Genomic DNA, 19,096 nt, shown 5'->3' with positions numbered 1-19,096 from the left:
CAGATTCTAGCTATCATTTTGTAGAATGTACTAAATAAATGATAGCTAGAATCTGATTGGTTTTTCAAACCCGCCGGAAAACTCTCAGCTTGATACATTTACCCCCAGAAGTCAACAATGTAGGAAAGTGTCATTATAGCACCGTGGTTAACATTGCTGCCTCTCAGCACTGGGGCCTTTGGTTTGCTGCCACCCAGGGTACTAACGGAGTGAAATTTCTCACTGTGTTGGCATGGGTTACTCTCATGGTGTGAAGATATATTTGCAAGTTAACTGGCTTCTGACTAACGCATTGGCGCTTGTGTATGTGTTGCCTCTGCCAGGGAATTTGATTGTAAGTTCCATTGGTGCAGGGTCTGATGTGCATGAATACAATTCTCTTACTATACTGAAGAAGATCTTGGCGCTAATAAAGATAATATTAATAAAGAGCTTTATATGTCATTGTGTTGAAGCAAGTTTTCTATATAATGGCTAATATTAACACATGTTATTGGAAGTATCTCTTGTGTTTTACATGATTTGCCTTTGCTCAGATAGTTTGTGTGCAGGGCAAAGTCCACATTAATTAACATTATTTATAGCAAAAACCGCCATCCAAGTTTTAATACATGTCTTTATCTCTTAATGACATTTCAGGCACATGTGATATTGTGACATGCAGAGTGATTTTCTAGTGATCAGACAATCAAAATAAACAGCAAGGTGCATTCCCTGATGCCTATGAATAAAAGTAACTGCTTACTTATGGGAAAGAAGTATAGTATCCTCTGTATCTTATCATGTGTCAGTGTAAGGATTTGCCATTCTTCTGTGGTATGTAGGCACATGAACACCAGTTTGGTCGCCAACTACCATCCTTAATGCTTCATGTGCCTGTGTCGGTGCACGCAACTATGAGCAAATAAAAGTGAATCACTACATTGTGCACTAAATAGTGCACAATGTTCAGGTGCAAATGCACCTGTCCATCTTATTAAGCCTGGCATTACATGATTGTCCATTGTCTTGTGGTTCCTGGTGCTTTTTTCTATTGGATTTTGATTATATGCACCTGTCTACTTCTGACTCTGATTGTTTGCTGCCTGTACTGAACCTTAGCTTATGGTACTTTCAGATCCTGACTTTGTATTTTGTTTGCCTGCCTAATTTTGACCTTTGTTTTGGACTGATCCATCATCTAGGTTTTAAAATTGGTACCTTATGTCTCAGTTGCAACTGACCTTTGCTCTAAATTTAATTAATATCTGTGTTTACGACATTAATAACAATAATAGCTTACATATTTGTACACTATATAGTCTGCAGACATTTACTTCTAAATAACATGGTAATTTATTGGTTACACAGAAAAAAACATGATTTTTTTTTCTGTGTAACTGGTTATATAAATGTGGTGGCACTTTTATATGTGCATTTTGAGGCAGCTCAATATTTTATGAGGCGCTCTTAAATGGATAATACATAGCATAACATGGTAATCTAATAGGTGTTTCAAATATATCCGTTCTTCATATGTTCTTATATATTATAGAATAAATATATTATTTTGCTCGTACAGACACAGGAGACTTATTAAAAACTGTACTAACATATTTTGAATTGTCTAAATGTACCTACATTTTTCAGTTAGTCAAGGTAATGTATTCAGCTCACTGCTAGGATTGTCACATGACCTACAGATTACCTCAGGTGATGTCACAATACCAATGCCTGCTCTCAGAACCCTGATCAGTATAAATGTACTGAGCATCACCTGCTCAGTATGTGGCAAACACTTCATGGATCAGCTTCCTGGCCCAGAGCTGGTGATGACCTGCAGTACAGTAAGTAAAAAATAAGGGTAACTGCTAAATTAACCAAAGTATTAGGAAAACAACCCATTGTTCAACAGGTGTCAGACACACATTTAAATTAGTTGATTATTCCACCCAATAATTTTGAATAATTGACTGTACTGAATGTAAGTAATCATTTTACAGCTAGGTATACCCAAAACATTACTGTCAACCCCACCAGATCCCCTTTGCTAAATAAGTACAGGCAGGGCAGGATAATAATAATAATGAAAAAATATAATATTTATTTGTAGCGTCTGCTTCTGCAATGAAAATTGGATTTTTGAGCATCCTCTCAAACATGTGGGACAGGAAGGCCATAGTTTCTGTTAACAATAATTCTGTTGTTGACATTATGTTCAACGATTGTAAGCCCTTTAGATCTCTCACTGAGGCTTCCAAACAATCTAATGTCTGCATATCTGCTCTTCATATTAATTTAAAAATGGTCTTTGATCTGTTTTTTTTCTGTTAAGTTTATTAGACCATTCATGGTACGATTAGAAGAATTGTTTTGCATAGCATAGACAATGAATATCATTTATGTCATGTCCTCAATCAAGTGTTGGAGGTTTGAAGAATATTTAGCAGATTATGTTGACTAATGTAGAAAAAAATATGTTTTTATTACTATTTAAGGAACAGTGGAACAATGACAAAATCAGCATAGTGAAGTCACTGCAAACAAGTCATGTTTTTCTTGAAATGTCTCTGCCTGTGTCACCTGTAGTGTCTTGCCTATGTCTTGCATAACATTGTATGCATAATTAAGAGCAGTGCATCAGTTCCTCATTGTGGGCCTGATTCATTAAGGCACACATTGTTTTTTTATTGCACATAAATCAGGCATACACACCTCTGTATTCAACAAGGAGCGGGTCTAAAGCTAGGTACACACTACACGGTTTTCGTCCAATAATCGGCTCAATCAGCCGACATACGACCGCTCGTTCAAAAGTCGGGTCAGTGTGTGTAGTGACACGATGGTCGAAAGTCTGCCCAAATGGACGATTGTCGCATCATTTAGTTGGTCGTACCATTAAATATTTTCGTTCCAATCTCATTTCTGTTGTCTAGTGTGTATAAACTTCCATCCGATCCACAACAATCATCCGATACTTCCTCGACCTGGGGGGTGTGTGTATGTAAATTTTTGATGTCTATCCCAGTCCCACGTGGTGCCGAATCCGCACAACACTGTGTTTTGTATCGATGTATATTACACCTGTCTGGCTGCAGACCATTACACTTGTATAAAGCACGTGTGTTATTACCCTTTGCATCTATGTTGGCAATGTATTCATATTTACCCTTTATAAACTTTAACCTTTATAAACTATTAAAGTTATAAAGTTATTAACTAATATTTGTGAAATACACAGAATAAACCACACAGTGTTCATGCAACATTTTTATTGCAGGAAAAAAAGTACAAAAATTTTTGCAATGCGACAAGTGAAAAAAATAGTATTTTTAAAGGTTCTACTGGTTTGTTGTAGAACAGGTCTTGATGTCGCTTGGGTTTCTATTCCCTTTGATTCCTTTACATACGAAACAAGGAAATAAAAAATGTTTACCATTTAACTTCTATATCTGTAATTTATATTCAACGACATAAATACTCTCATTTTCTCACCTTGCACACTGCTCGAGATCAGTTTATGTTTTTGTCCCTGTGGCGCAAATGCAATAATAGCGGGCTTAGCCTCCATACATTCTGGAAAACAGGTGCCATTTTGGTTATTATAACGGTACAGGTATGTGCCCAAAGCATTTAGCTGTCTACACATGTTCACTGAAATACCTTTGTGTCAAACTTCTTTTATATATTTTTCTTTTTCTATTTTTTCTTGCTTGATAACAGGTGTAACATTAGTGGTATCAGTGGTATCTAAACAGGCCTTTTTACCGTTAATTCTTCGTTCTGACATAAAAAAAATTATGCTACAAATTAGGCGTTTACATTGCTTTATGTGACACTAGAATGAAATAAAGTCCTTCAAGCAGGTACACTACATGTGCTACTGACCTTTTTTAATGTCGTTGTCGTCCTGGTCCAGTACTTTGACCATCATCTCCACCTCTTTTGGGCTCATTGGATTTGCTCTGTGCTCTTCTTGAGCATCTCCATCTCCCACCTTAACTTTTTCGTAATTTTTTGGCCCTTCCAGCACCATCTCTGACTGTTTCCGTCCCCATAGCTGCAACCCCTACTGACACCTTCTCCTCACCCGCAACCCCCACTGACACCTTCTCCTCACCCGCAACCCCCACTGACACCTTCTCCTCAACCTTAACACCCACTGACACTTTCTCACTCGCCATCTTCTCACACTCCTCAGCGCCAAACAGGTTCCTCTGTCATTTTATACACTCAGACATGGGCGTTCGTTTCTGCTGTGGACCAATCAGCGATGATGCCCGCAGAGAATGGAGCATTCCATTACATACGAAGGGATTTTATTATTAGGGAATATTCATTGCATTGCACTTTAGCAGTTAAATGTTTTTTTTAAATTTTATGTATGTTACTAAACTTCTATTTTATATGAATGAATGAAGAGACAGTGTTGCCTTCTCTTTTTATGTGGCTTTGGGTGTTAACTATAGTGAAAGCTCTGCCCCTTTATGCTAATATTTTTGGTATATCGTTACATCCCCCGCAAATGATGCTTCAGTGTGTACGATATTAAAATTATTGCTCACGACAAGATGGCTGTAAAAAGTCACTAAAGGGATGTCCGATCTTTCCTTTATCGTCCTAAACAAGGCTAGTGTGTATGCAGTCCATGGATCGAGCGATCGGACCATCGATCGCATGTAAAATTGCTCGGCATAAAAAGTTGGTGGAAAATTTTGTAGTGTGTACCCAGCTTAAGACATGTCTTTTGTTCAATATGGGTCTAGGTGTGCTCTGCTCTAACAGACAATACACTGCAGGATAAGTCCAATATATATGTGGAATGTGAAGTCACAAAACAACGCGCAGAAGAAAAACTAAAAAAACTATTAGTGTCTCAAGTTAGTATTATAGTCATTAATAACAAAACTATTTTTTTTAAAAAATCCATTTTTTTCTCCCATAAAATACATTTATGAGGTTGTTATGAATGTCCAGTGTACATAAAGTGTATTTTTACAATTGCTCCTGATTGCAAACACATGTTCTAGCATGCATATGAGACTGTCATCACTAGTAATCGGCACATACACCCAACCTGTAGCTGGTGCAAATGATACAACAGAAAAATACGTGCCAAAAGCTTGAATTGGACGCTGCTGTATATGCTCAAGCTTAGCACGTCCTTATTGTACACACATACGCCCAATTATGCCCCTGAATTCTTAGTCTGTAGTAAGGGTATTTTGTGCTCGAAGATGAATTGGTTGTTACTGCGTTCACTGGTGTATGGTCTGGTTCTGGGCATGCGGAAACTCCCGAATTTTTGAAAGTTCTTCTGGACTCCAGGGAGAGTAGGGCAACCTTCCGCATCCCGCCCTGTTCGTTGGTGAAGTGGGTGGGGGCAGAGCTAATAACAGTCATCCTGACTCCGCCCCTGATATAATTGATCAAAATTGGTATGTTTTACCAGAGGGGCGAGGCCTAAAGACACACTTTACATGGCCACACCCCCAGGATGCTGCATGGAGATCTCTCTTCCCGCATGGGAGATCTCCAAAGTAGGGAAGTATGACGTATCGGCATTTACATTGCTCGATGAATCAGGCACTGTGAGTGTGCAATAAACTATGATAGCATTAAGTTTTCACTTACTAAAATCCATGTAGGTATACATTTACTATAAATCATATCAACCAGCAATCAGCCTTATACTCAGTCTAGGCAAGTGTCAAAATTAAAGCAAATGTATAGTTGGTTGGTTTAATGCAAATGTTACCTACATGCAAATTTTAGTTATTAACCCTCATTGTATGCTTTGAAGTACTTTAAAGCACAGGTAGGGTGAAAACCCCCAGAACTCCCGTCACCAGAGCGCCAGAGGCCATGCTAATAAGATGCTGCACTGACTCACTGAGATTTATTCTCCCACTCATGCACCCCCTGCAGCCTAGAGGCTCTACCACTGAAAAGCTATTTTAGCACGCAACTCCTGAAGCTCAACTAAGAGGAAACACTCAGTCAGTGAAAACAGACAGATTAAGTAGGAATGCTGCAGTAAAAGTCATTATTTTAAAACATAAGATATATATGTTTTGTAGACTATCTGTGATATTTTTGTTCAGAGAGTTTTGCATGTTAATCCCATGGTTATACTATTTTGCATTATAATAGTGTGAGGTCTGCCATAAAATATCCAGCATTGTGTGAAGTCTCAGAATCTATCTATAGTCTACTATGCCAACAACCGGCGCCTCAACTCCCCACTGATAACCACATCACACTCCTGCCTCCAACAAAATATTAAATGTCGATGATGCAATTAAACTGTTTTAACTTTATTTAACATTATTACATTGTTTGTCCATGAGAATAAATGGATCAGATGCAGTCCAGGAGAAGCTCAACTGGTTGTACACAGCACAAGCGCTGTGTCAGAGTATGTGGCACCTGACTGGACAGGAGCTGTGGCCAATTAAATTGGGTGCTATATTGACATGTACATCCTGGCTATAGCTCAGTGAATTGATAATTATGTAGCTATTGCCACACAGGAAATTTACCTGTACAAGGTAGTCAACTCAATTACAATGTTGTTTAGTATGTTCTGGTCTAACAAATGCCAGCAATAAAGAGAACATGTATTCCTAAAAGATATTTCTAATAATATATAGGCACTTTCAGCGCCGGTGCTAGGGTCTTTGGCGCCCTAGGCACACTGTGAAAATTGGCGCCAACCCCCCCCCCCCCCGCCCCCTTTAAAAATCGCCCCCCCCTTTTAAAAATCGGCGCCCCCCCCCCCGGCGTGGGTACCCTGTTAAAGTTGGTGCTTCCCTCCCCTCCCCATGTCTTTCTTTAGCTTACCTGCTCCTCTCTGCTCTGTCTTCTCCCCTCCACTTACAGACACTGTCGGGCCGTTATGATGATGTCACGCCTGACAGTCAGTGAGCGGAGGGGAGGAGACTGAGCAGAGAGGAGCAGCTTAATGCAGGTAAAATTCATAGCCCCTTCCCCCCTCCCCTCCCCGTGGATTTCTCGGAAGCTGTGCGGCGGCTGCAGAGCCCTAGGCAATTGCCTAACCTTGCCTAATGGGAGCGCCGGGCCTGGGCACTTTTGTGATTGGTAAACATTTTTTGCATGCCTTCACTTTTTAGTGGAGAGGGGAGTTTCGGATTTTTTGTGTCTGTGTCAGTGACAAAACTAAATGCTATTGTTGAAGTTATTGTTGATTCAAATTCATTTGATCATTTCAAACATGTGAAATTGACCAAACGAATAATGTGTGGCAGATGTGACAGAGCGAGCTGGAAAAGTGGGTGGGAATACAACAGAACAAGTAAGCCTAAAAGAAAAAGAAATGAGAAAAAAACAAAAGTAATTACTGATTCAAAAAACTATTCAAGTCAAGAAAACTATTTGTTTCATAATTCTGTAGTCCCTCCTTTTCTTCCTTTTTGTGCATTTACTTGGTGTTGTGACAGTAAACACAAAAGAATATTGTTATTTCATGCTTTGTGCCTTGGCACTGCAGTGACCTAACCCTTCTCTGTCCCTCTCTCAAATAGTGGTAGATCGCCGTGGAAGCGGGTATTTATTGATTCCAAAACTCGTGAGATCCGAGATCCAATGATCACAATGACGTTTTGCCTCATTTTGGAATCCGAATAGGCGCGAGAGTACCAAGCCGACTCGGCTTGGCACTCGAAACCCCAAAGTTCGGGTGGGTTCGGTTTCAAGGGAACCGAGCCCGCCCATCTCTAGTCGTTCGAGAGTTCAGTTTACATTCTAATGTGGAATTTTCCGACCCCGAACATTCACAAGCAGCTATGGAGATAATAACATGTTACCCGGAAATATATCATGAGAGGTATTCAAAGTGAAGTTTTCAGGAATTGTATCTCTGATATCTTGTGCTAAATCGTTATCTATTAGAAGAAAGTCATCTACACACTAAATAGGGTGCTGTGGAATTGGTTTAATAATATCTAGTAGGATGAAGGCATCTGTGTCATCTGACCATAAAGGCATAATGCCTGCTTCTATAATTACTTATGTGAGGGGCGCAGATACAAATACCATTGATTCAAGAATAAGCATGGTGGCTTAGTGGTTAGCACTTCTGCCTCACAGCACTGGGGTCGTGAGTTTGATTCCTGACAATAGTCTTATCTGTGTGGAGTTTGTATGTTCTCCCAGTGTTTGCATGGATTTCCTTCGGGTGCTCTGGTTTTCTCCCAAACTCCAAAAACATGCTAGGAGGTTAATTGTCTGTTATTAAATTGACCTTAGTCTCTCTCAGTGTGTGTTTATGTTAGGGAATTTAGACTGGAAGCTCCAATGGGGCAGGGACTGATGTGAGTGAGTTGTCCGTACAGCACTGCAGAATTAGTGGAGCTATATAAATAGCTGATGATAAAGTGTCATGTAGACCTGAAAATGTGTGAAATCTTTAGTCAACAGGTTTTTAAATAGCTAAATGCCATATACATTAAACAATAGTAATTGGATAGTAAGGGCCTAGGAGCTTTTATAAAGGGATATTTGGAGCAAGGCCCAAGAGGAAGGACTTTATTTACAGTGAGTTCTAGTAACAGATTACAGTAGACTCCAATGATCTAATGACATTGCATAGTTCCACAATGTGACCGAAGGTTCTTGTAAAAAAAATATTTTTGCCCTAGTTAGTAGCATATAGCCAGACAAGAGTAAGAGTCTCTCTTTTTATAGAGCCTGTTACTATTATAAATTCTCCATCAGGGTTGGCAAAAGAGTGAATAAGTGTGAATGGTACTTTATTATGTTTGAGATTTGCTACACCCCTTAGCACTGGAGAAAGATTATATACAGCATGTTATCATTTTTAAAGATTATATGGGCAGTGAGACTTGACCTCAAATGTTATCGCCTTTTACTCTTTCTTCTTTCTTTATTGTCATGGTAATGAGAGACTTTTTATGGTGAACATAACTGTGTGCTTTGCATTGCAATAGAAGGAGCTTAAAAAAAGAGCAAGCATTGTAACAAGAATCTGAGAGTCTCAAGCAGAAAGCCTTGTTGTCACGCTGTTCTGAGTGTGCTTCGACATGCACTATAGACACATACCATATGTCATGACGTTGATGAAATAAATGGTATAAGCTTAAAAAGAGGGTATGCATATAAAATACACTTTTCCTGATCCAGTTGTTCATAGGGTTATATTCTATTTTCTAATTTCATCATTTCAAGTGTTTTTGTTTTTCATTTTTGCTTGTTTTTTTTCCCTTCTCAGCCATACATTTTCAAGTAAAAACAAAAGGGTGCACAGTTATTAATGTAGGCCATATCACATAGTGGTGATACCATTTAAATATCATAGCATACCATAGATTGTGTTGCTGGAGTTCTAGAAACTCTTCTTTATGTCAGTATTATTGTTCACTTCTATGTCAGTACTATAACTCACATCTAGCTAATATCTCCCTGTGAGGCAGAAAACATTTGACTAGTACATGTCCAAGTTGTGCTGATATATAACCTCTGGGAGCTGTTGCAACCAAACGCAATCCCTTCTTTTGATTTATCAGTTTATTTAAAGTTTGTTAACTGTGTTTTGATATCATGTGTTAGAAAAGTCAATTTTGTGCATGTGATTTTGCAGTAACGGACTTGCTGATGTTCCCTGATTGAAATCCCCTCTTCTTTATAGTGGAATGGAGCTCCTCATCAGACTTCTCTCCATTGGCCGGTGAAGTCATTGTGGACAATCTGCAGTCTTTGAAGTGCACGATCACAGGCCTCACTATGGTAAATGACAATCTGCTTTGATTAAAACTTTCTGCTTGCCAAAAGATTCCCATTGCATCCCCTCAATGGTAACCTTAAAACATCCTTTTCCTTGATACATGTGTTACTCGCTAAAACATTGATTGCAGGGACGTAGTGGGAACTATTTTGGAACTTTGAGCATAGACAAGCAGATCAAGGACAGACTGGTGTAAGAACTCACAGCTCCCGTTCAGAGGATAGCAGCACAATCTTCACAATCAGAATAAAATGTGTCAAAACCTCTGAAGAATATAGACGTGGCTGATGCATAGAATAACAGATGCACATTTATCTAAGGCTGGATACACACTACAGACAATTTCACCCGATGTGATATCGTTAACGATTTTACCAACGACTGAAAGTCCTGATCACCATGCTGATTCATGTGTACACACTATACACGTTTCACAAGATTAACCTTCAGATCTGAGCTCTTCATCTGTCATAGTTATCTGTTGAAACGATCATGGCTCTGTAAACTCTGTGGAGATCTGCCTACACTGCTGATCGTGTGTGCATACACACTGCAGAATTTGCACAACATCCCAATTGTAATAGAATTTGCTGACGCTATATAAATAAATTAAGATGATGATGATGATTGTTCCATCGTTTATAGAGATTTTTAGTCCGTTTATAAAATCAAATCAAATGATACAATGGGCCTGTTTCATTAAGGAAAGTAAAGCAAAAAAAAAAATAGTAACTTTTCACCTTGGCAAAACGATGTTGCATTGGAGGGGGAGGTAAATTTAAAATGTGGGGACAGATTTATAGTTAGAGTATGGCATGTCCTACATCAACTTAAATGTCAGTGTAAAAATAAAGCTATTTGTGTCCTATATGAAAAAAACAGCCAGTATATTCCTTATGAGCAAAATAATAATCTAATTTGCACCTCTTACACTGTAGCATGGTTTTACCAAGGTGCAAAGTTACTCATTTCTTTGCTTTACTTTCCTTAATGAATCAGGCCCAATGTGCTTTGGAACGATAACACATGATCGTTGGAGCGTACACACTAATGCGATAGCTAACCTAACGGTTGTTTATCATGTGATTGACCCGATAATTGGGTGATAGACCTGTAGTGTATAAGAGTCTCATAAATTCCCTGCTAGTTATGAAACGGATGTTGTTCCTGCTTGATAGGTTTTGAAGCGTAACTCCCACGCATGGGTCACTGTCATGCATTTCAATGGGTTTTTTTTTCATTGAAGTAGAAACCTCCCAATTACCTGGAAAAATATCCCATTGAAACTGTAAGTGGCGTCATTTTATGGGGCTACATGCATGTGCCCCTTTACCTCTTGGACTATGTTAATTATCTGGCCCCACAAAACAAAATGTTTTTAAACTTAGTGCATGCAAACCTTCTGTTCTCACACAGACACATTCATCTTGATGTGCAAAATCCATGTGCATTGCAAAAATGGCTATAAAATGCCTATTTTAAGGCACTGTAGATAAGGCAGAATATAGCATAACATCTTCCTGATATTGGGTTACTTTAGTTTAGTCTTCATAATGATTTAGATCCAAAATTTAGATTGTGACCATTGTTTCAAATCTAATAGTTTGCCTTCAACACCTTGTTACTGCTGAACACATTTTGAGAAAAGAATCTCAAATAAGGAGAGTGTAGTAGTTAGTTCAGGTCTTTAGCATCTGACAAATGACTGTCCCCATATAGTGCCCTGCGGCCTTAATATGTTGCATCATCAATGTTATTTAATTTTAAAGTCAGCCTTTAGGGTTATCAGCAGATTCCTAAAGGATATTTCCACTCCTACCCACTGCATGATGCCATACGTGAGTCTTCATTTCTTTTTAGAGATCAATGGACTGCACCATGTTCCAGAGACATTCTACCTACACGACTTTCTCCATTAAAGTTAATGTATTCTTGTATTTGTGCAAAGTCTGCTTTAGGGCTGATTTGCTTATATTAATGAGTGAATGTGGCATGACTAATGTTTAATCCGCACATAAGTCTATCTCTGCACTGTTTTTCCTTGCAGAAAGGAACATTGAGATTTAAGTGCCTTTCCCATTTAAACAAGTTAACCATTTGTAGTAGTTTGTACTTTTTTTGTTAAAAAGGAAAGCTTGCAGAAGCAATTTTATTAAAGGTGAATGTGATTTTTAACGGAAAATAAACAATTGTTTTCCAGGCATAAACTGCAATCTATGCCTTAGTGGTATGTAGCCTAGTTAACGCACTCACTATATTTGTTTTCCCATATAGTAGTTTAGCATGAGATTTGAGGAGAGCACGATTTTCCCATGGTGGATTTTCAGGATGAGATTAATGCATTCTTTGAATATTATTTTGGCCTACATCATTTCAACTAAAAACAAAAAGTAATAATAATAATAATAAAAAATAATTATATTAATAAAAAATGTAATTGCAATCTGGAATTCCTAAGGCTTGGTATAGAGAACTTTTAGTACAGATCAGAAAGTTGTTGGGCTGATTTTTTTCCAGTAAAGAATTATGGAAATCTGGAAAAATTCATAGAGAAGTTGGTTATTCAAAACCAAAAACCACTAGACATATTTCTTATTAGACAGCAAATGGACCAGGAAACCAATGATCAAATGTTTAGTAAAAAAGTATAACATTTATAATGGAAAGCTGATCTTTCAACTTTTTCATGTCCTCATAAGTCTCAGGGCTATAATTACTAAACTGCGGGTTAGAAAAAGTGGAGATGTTGCCGACAGCAACCAATAAGATTCTAGCTGTCATTTTGTAGAATATACTAAATAAATGATAACTAGAATCTGATTGGTTGCTATAGGCAACATCTCCACTTTTTCAAACCTGCAGTTCAGTAAATATACCCCTTAGTCTTGAATTAATGATAGTCTATTGGTATATTAGTATGGGTGTGTGCCTTCTTTTGAGTTACCATTATAAAAGAAAATGAGAATGGATACCAAAACTTATTTCAGGAAACCAGGTAACATGACTGGATGAAAAACTAAATTGGCAATTTAGGATTGCCTGTTATTAATTAGTGTTTAAATTCTTAATTATGCAGATCATAATGACTGATGACCTCCTTGATAATAAAAAAGCATTTAAGTTAAGCAGAAGGAGTTTTAAAAATCATATAAAATATTTAATGAAGGGAAACAAGAGCAATATTGCAGTGACGTCCAAAATAATAGAACCCAAAGCTTTAGTATGACAATAAGAGGTTGTAGAACTCCTGTATATATTTTTAGAGAGAGGATCAGTACCCAATTTCTTACTTCATACTTTTTCTCTAACTTGACTAGGTTCTTTTTTAGGTGTCTTTAAATTATTGTGAATAATAATTATCAATTACATTATTTATAACAATGTAATTATTAAGACAATGGTCAGTTGGGATCATGGTATATGATAAAGCGCTTTGTGTCAGATAAATTAACTATTTAATTTGGGAATGAGAAGGAAAAACATTTTCATAAACTTTCCATAAAATTGACTAAGCCAATAAATCCTAATTGTTGAAGAAGTGCCCCTAAGGCACTCGATAATGTTTTTTGTTTACAACACATGTTTTCTCTGGCATAGAACTGTATCTGAAGAACATCTGCATTATTTATTTCATCAGAGGGTAGAAAAACATAGAAAAAACAAGAGTGTCACCTAAATGCAAAACAACAAAGCAATTAAGAAGGGCCCAATTTAGAGTTGAAGGAAAGTATAACTCCGGCCCATAAAATCATCTAGTTGATGATGATGACTTCTGTAAACCGGCCTCATTCATATGCTCTCATTTGAATTGCACATGCATAAGTTCAACTGAATTTACACAAGTCGCCTACTCTAAATAAGACTCCTACAGCCTGATTCAAGTCTCAACGTAACTTGCAGAAAGAGCATGGAACTTGTGTATAGTTCCGACCATATTCAAATCCAAGCATATGCCAAGATACCTAAATAGTCCTTTCCGCATGTGGACACACACAACAGACTGCAATATAAGCACATGCGTATGTACAATAAAACGCAAAAAAGGAGAAAAATTTAAAACATGAAATAAAAGAACAACAGTATTCATTTCTAGAAATATTTGTGTTGAAATATTTTTTTTTACATTAAATACATAAAAGATGCTTTCAATGCAAACTGTACATGCAATGTATTTTTATAGTCTTTGTTGCATGCAGATGTTCTGTGCTTGCATATGTATACTATTTAAATCAAGACTATGGCGTGTCAATCATCACTATCAGTCAGCAATTACACTTGCCCTGTAGCGGGTGCAAATGATACAGGTAAAACCAAGCATACGTGCGAGAAACACAAGGCTTGAATCAGGTGTATATGCAACGTAATGCCCTTACCGTACAAGGTCTACATTAATCCGTCCCTTCTCTCCCCAGTACCAGCTATCAAGTCATAGACAGTCATAAGTGTCATTTACATTCAGACATGAATTGCATGCAATTGCTCTCATTGGCATAAGGTCTGTTTCTGGGCATGCGCAGAACTATTTTCAGGGCCTGATTAAGGGCTCTGGCCACCCTAGGCTAATACACCTGTAGCACCCCTTAGCATTAAAGGAAAATTCAGGAGTATTTTCCAGCATTCAAATTTAGTCAGATACTCTTACCTGTTCTTGCTCTTCTTTTTTGCATGTTCTTTCAGCTTTGTTGTAATTTTAGCAGTCTTCTGGAAAGTTGGGGTCTTGTTTTGAAAATGTGCAAAAATGTTATTATAATGCAAAATTTTAAACAACTCTGATTACGCTCTTTAGAGAGCATTGTCATGAGCACCACACTAAACAGAGATTATGACTCTCCACCAACCATTTCATCAACCACCAAAGGCCAATTCATGACCCCACAGCCATTTCATCACAGCCCAGTGGCCAATTCATGACTCCCCCATGGCAATTTCATCACCCACTCATAAGCCAATTCATCACCCTTCCCCCAGTCATTTCATCACCAACTTCACCAGCCAATTCATCCCCCATCCCCCAGTCATTTCATCACCCACTTCACCAGCCAATTCATCACCCATCCCCCAGTCATTTCATCACCCACTCCCCACAGGCCAATTCATCCCCTACCCTCACAGACAATTTATCACAACCCCTGAGACTATTGAGCATCCAGATGAACTCTGCCCACATACTTTCCTCTTAAAAAGATGTATGCATAAATGTCGCTTTACCCCCAGGGTCCAATTCAAGACCCCCCCCTGTTCTACCATCTCTCCAGTCATTTTATCACCTCACCCACCAAGAGCACATGTCACTTACCTTCCTCTCCAACAGCAATTTTCAGGCTTTGTTCCTCCCTTTTCTCCCCTAGGCTACTGCGCTGCAGAACTCATCTTCTGAGACAAGTAACCTGGCAGCAAATCCGACTGCTGTTAGCAAACAGTTCTTAATCCAGTCTCGTGAGATGTGATAAACTTGGACTAGGAACCGCGGGAATAATGACAGGCAGCTGACAGCATTAGGATTTGCTGTTGAACTGCCTGTCCGTGATAGTAACTGTCGGAGCTGCACCCTTTAGACCAGAAGCAGCCCCGACTGCTTCTGAGGAGCGCCTGGCAATTATATTAAAAAAATCTATATGTACGGGCGACGGCGACGCACCCTTACCCCTGGGACTTGGTTCCCCAGGCTGCAGCATGATCAGTCTGTTGGTTGAACAGGCCCTGGCTATTTCACACACGATACACTACACAAATGGACGTATGTCTGAATATGAATCAGGCCCTTAATGTATGAGTAAGTACTGAAAGTGGAAAGGGTGTTACAGAATAAAAATTCCATAACCAAATATATGAACCTTGCTTAAATGCACTCTATTAAATATGAAACAGTATATCAATCATATTACATTCCATCAAATGAACAAAATTACATTTCTAAATCTGTTACCTGTTCATAGCTGTTCTGTTATTGATACCACTGTAGTCACATTGCATCTGAAAACCAATGGGAAGAATAGCACTTCCCATACCTACCACACTCACAGAAGCTCATACGAAGGAAAACAGACCCAGTGAGGCTCAGAAAATATAAATATCAGAGGATAACACAAAGCCAAGGTAAATAGTCCATAAGTTAGGGTAATCAGGAAACATTTGTAATGCAATAAACAGATCCAATGGTAAAGAAGGTGGCAGGTGAAAGCAGGTACAGCGAGAGAAACTCCAGAGACATCATATTAGCTGAGACTTCCAAGCAAGAACCGGCTTTATTAATTTGGCAATGTGCTTACTCGGTCGTTTATCACCAATAGTAATGTGTTTGATTGGGCATGGGTTACATGTGGGTCTATCTCTTTTGTCACACCTGAACAGTAATAGGTGTGCCACATGCTTAGCCAGAAGTGTATCTATTTGATTACGCTTGGGCACAATAAGTTCTTCTATACTTATTTATGGTAATGTAACATGGTATGTACTGGTGTAAAGTGTGAGAGAACAGCAACATTTGGGTATTAAAGCTCATGTAGCACCTGGAATTTGGAATTAGATCTCATGTCAATAGGTAACTATGGGCCTGATTCATTAGTGATCTTATCTGCCGTTTTTTGCTTATCTTAAGCAAATCCACTCTGTGCATGCTCAGAAAAGGGAGATAAGAAGCGAAATCCACTGCGTAAGTGAAGAATTTCTTAAGTTAAGATGAAAATCCATCTTAACACTCTTATCTCCCCGTTTCTTCTTAAAAATAAGCATTTTAACTTTTGCACAAGATAAGATCACTAATGAATCAGGCCCTATGTCACTGCCACTGTTAAGAAAAGTTAGATTCCACAGTTTGATGTAGGTTTTGTTCTATTATTATATAGGTATTGTTATAGGTATAGGTATTCTTCTATTATTAGACTGCCAAGAACAATATTGTATACAAACTGGTATTTATGGACAGTTCATTTGATCACAACTATCATTCCCATTTTTTATATTACTTTACCTTTTTACAGTCTTTACTGCTCTACTTAATATAGACAATTAAAATATAACTTAGCCAACTAAAATAGCACTTACACTTATCAGTGTTATCCTATCTATCTAATCTACATCTTAGTTGACTCCATTTGTGATAAATAAATGGTATCCTTTTAATTACTTTACAGATCGATAAATGTTATTCTGCATAATGAACAAATGTGAGCATAGTGAATTTCAAGATCTCCAGATATTAAAATATGACATATAATGGGGATGGAAGTCACACTAATTGTTTAAGTTAGGATGGTGTTTGCATTTTTTAGAATGGATATGTTTTGAATTGATCTCTTGAAATGAGGTACAGATTTAGCAGCAGAAGTTTGCATGAAACTAATGAAGCTAAGATGTTATGTTGCAGCTTTAATCCCATTTCTTTGATTTGATTAACAGGGTAAAGAGTATTATGTTAGAGTTTCTGCGTGCAACATGAAGGGATGGGGGTCTGCTGAAATCTCCAGCCCAGAGTGTGCTGCTCCTTCCAGTAAGTTGATCACTTGTCATTCTATGGTCATTACAGGTGTTTGTATGTTGTTGCTTGTTTCATGTTGATAATTGTTAGCTTAAAAGTATACAGCTATGAGATAAAGTTATATATAAGGTGAGCAATCTGTAAAGGAAAGAGTTAATTGAATGAGTAATGAAGGGTTGAATTTCCAATTGCAGGATTACTGTCATTTCCATAGCACTCAGGATAGTGGGAATAGTAATATAGAATCTATCATCCGCAATACTTGGGAATTTTCCAGATAAGGGGTTTCCTGCAGTTTGAAGATCCATGCCTAAAATATTTTTAATTATTACATACTTCTTTCCCCACAGTGCCCCTAGCATTTCCTTCATTATTAGATAGTGTATCAGCGTTCCTTACTATTTTAATGCAAATACTCAATGATTATGCTAGTGTTTATGACATCATTATTAACTTTTTTGTTTTTATGGTTTTTAAACTCTGAATGGCTTTTGGCTAAGAGAACCCATACATGTACTGGAATATTCTTTAAATAGAGAAATTGCTCAACATGCAATACTGATGAAAAATATACAGAAAAAAATGACATGGGAAGATATTAAATTACTAGTACTTAATATGTAGCTAAAACCCAAAACCTAACTACAATGCATACTGAAAGAGAAGGACGAATCACTTGTTCAGGCTGTAATTGAAACTGAGCTCTCTTTACAACTCCATTAATCACAGCCACAGCAGGCAAAAATGCCCCCATCCCCTTCCGTGTCTCATAGGCGGTCATGGAAAATTCCCTAACTTAATACAAAAAACTGTATTGGATACTTTTCTAACAAGGAATCGAATCTGAAGGTATAGTTAGAGGACATTACGTGGCCAGAAACATTATCTGATTGCTGTTTTGGGGTTAGGAAGGGATGTATGTTGCCACCTGTGAGGCTAATTTAGTGACTGTCATTGGCCCTGATGCTTTTGATTAGCATTTCTCTGGACCAATACAATTACAGTTTATGAAAGGTTGAACTTCAAGTACCTGTATCTTTTTTTCAGTCTTATTACGTTTACATGTGACTATGTATATGGTCTTTTACAGCTATAAGTGTGAAAATACATCACAAGTAGACAACAACATACAAATTGAAAAACAGAATTGTGGACATGTAGAAAAAAAAAGATGTAAAAGGGTGGAAAAAATTTCATATTTTTAATGGTACATTCCAGTTAGGAGCCCTGTGTATATATTGACAAAATGTTTGAATTATTGCTTAATCCTTTACCACCATCGCTGAGAGGTGTACTCAGTAGAATGTGTGACAGGTAATCTGACAGCATGTCAATCCACATCCCAGAGAATATTTCCTAAGGCACTCACAGGACATCTAAATCCTTTTCTGCCAACTGATGTACGTAGCTGATACTTCTTTAGCAATTAATGTCTAGTTAACTGCATTCAATGCATTGTGCAAAATAACACATCCTCTTGTTATCCCTGTGTATCACAGAGAAGACCATGTATTCATTCTCCACATGACATGCCAATGACATGCAAACTACCTGTTAAATGCTTTGCAAGATCAGGACGCAAAAAGGATTAGTCTCACATTGATTTTTGTGCACTTATCTCAACAAATATCCAGTGTTCTCAATGACATCACCATAACGGCGCCAAGCAGACTCTCTAGCATGCATTCCTAACCTCTTGGAAAAGTTACTAATTAGTTTTCACTTGTAATAGACTCAAAACACTATGGGGTCTTAACTTTAATATCATATTACTGATTTCAAGTAGTTATATCTTCATCTAAAATCTAGAACACAAAATGTAAGCTTAATAGTTTTAAAATTTTCATATGACATGTAAAAGAAACAAATATTTTTTC

At 37.8% G+C, this 19,096-nt stretch overlaps 1 protein-coding gene across 1 annotated transcript in view; it reads left to right on the top strand.

Annotated features, from left to right (window-relative positions):
• The window catches only part of ANKFN1 (ankyrin repeat and fibronectin type III domain containing 1), a 396,769-nt gene that overhangs the window by 156,873 nt on the left and 220,800 nt on the right, over window positions 1-19,096 (top strand). The window contains exons 6-7 of the mRNA XM_075216743.1: window positions 9,647-9,744; window positions 17,141-17,231. Coding sequence (XP_075072844.1) covers window positions 9,647-9,744; window positions 17,141-17,231 — 189 coding nt within the window. The remainder of the gene's footprint in view (window positions 1-9,646; window positions 9,745-17,140; window positions 17,232-19,096) is intronic.

The sequence above is a fragment of the Mixophyes fleayi genome, chromosome 6, assembly GCF_038048845.1.
Source record: "Mixophyes fleayi isolate aMixFle1 chromosome 6, aMixFle1.hap1, whole genome shotgun sequence".
Lineage (NCBI taxonomy): Eukaryota > Metazoa > Chordata > Amphibia > Anura > Limnodynastidae > Mixophyes > Mixophyes fleayi.
The sequence above is the reverse complement of the archived record's forward strand: the minus strand, read 5'-3'. Positions and strand labels throughout refer to the sequence as shown.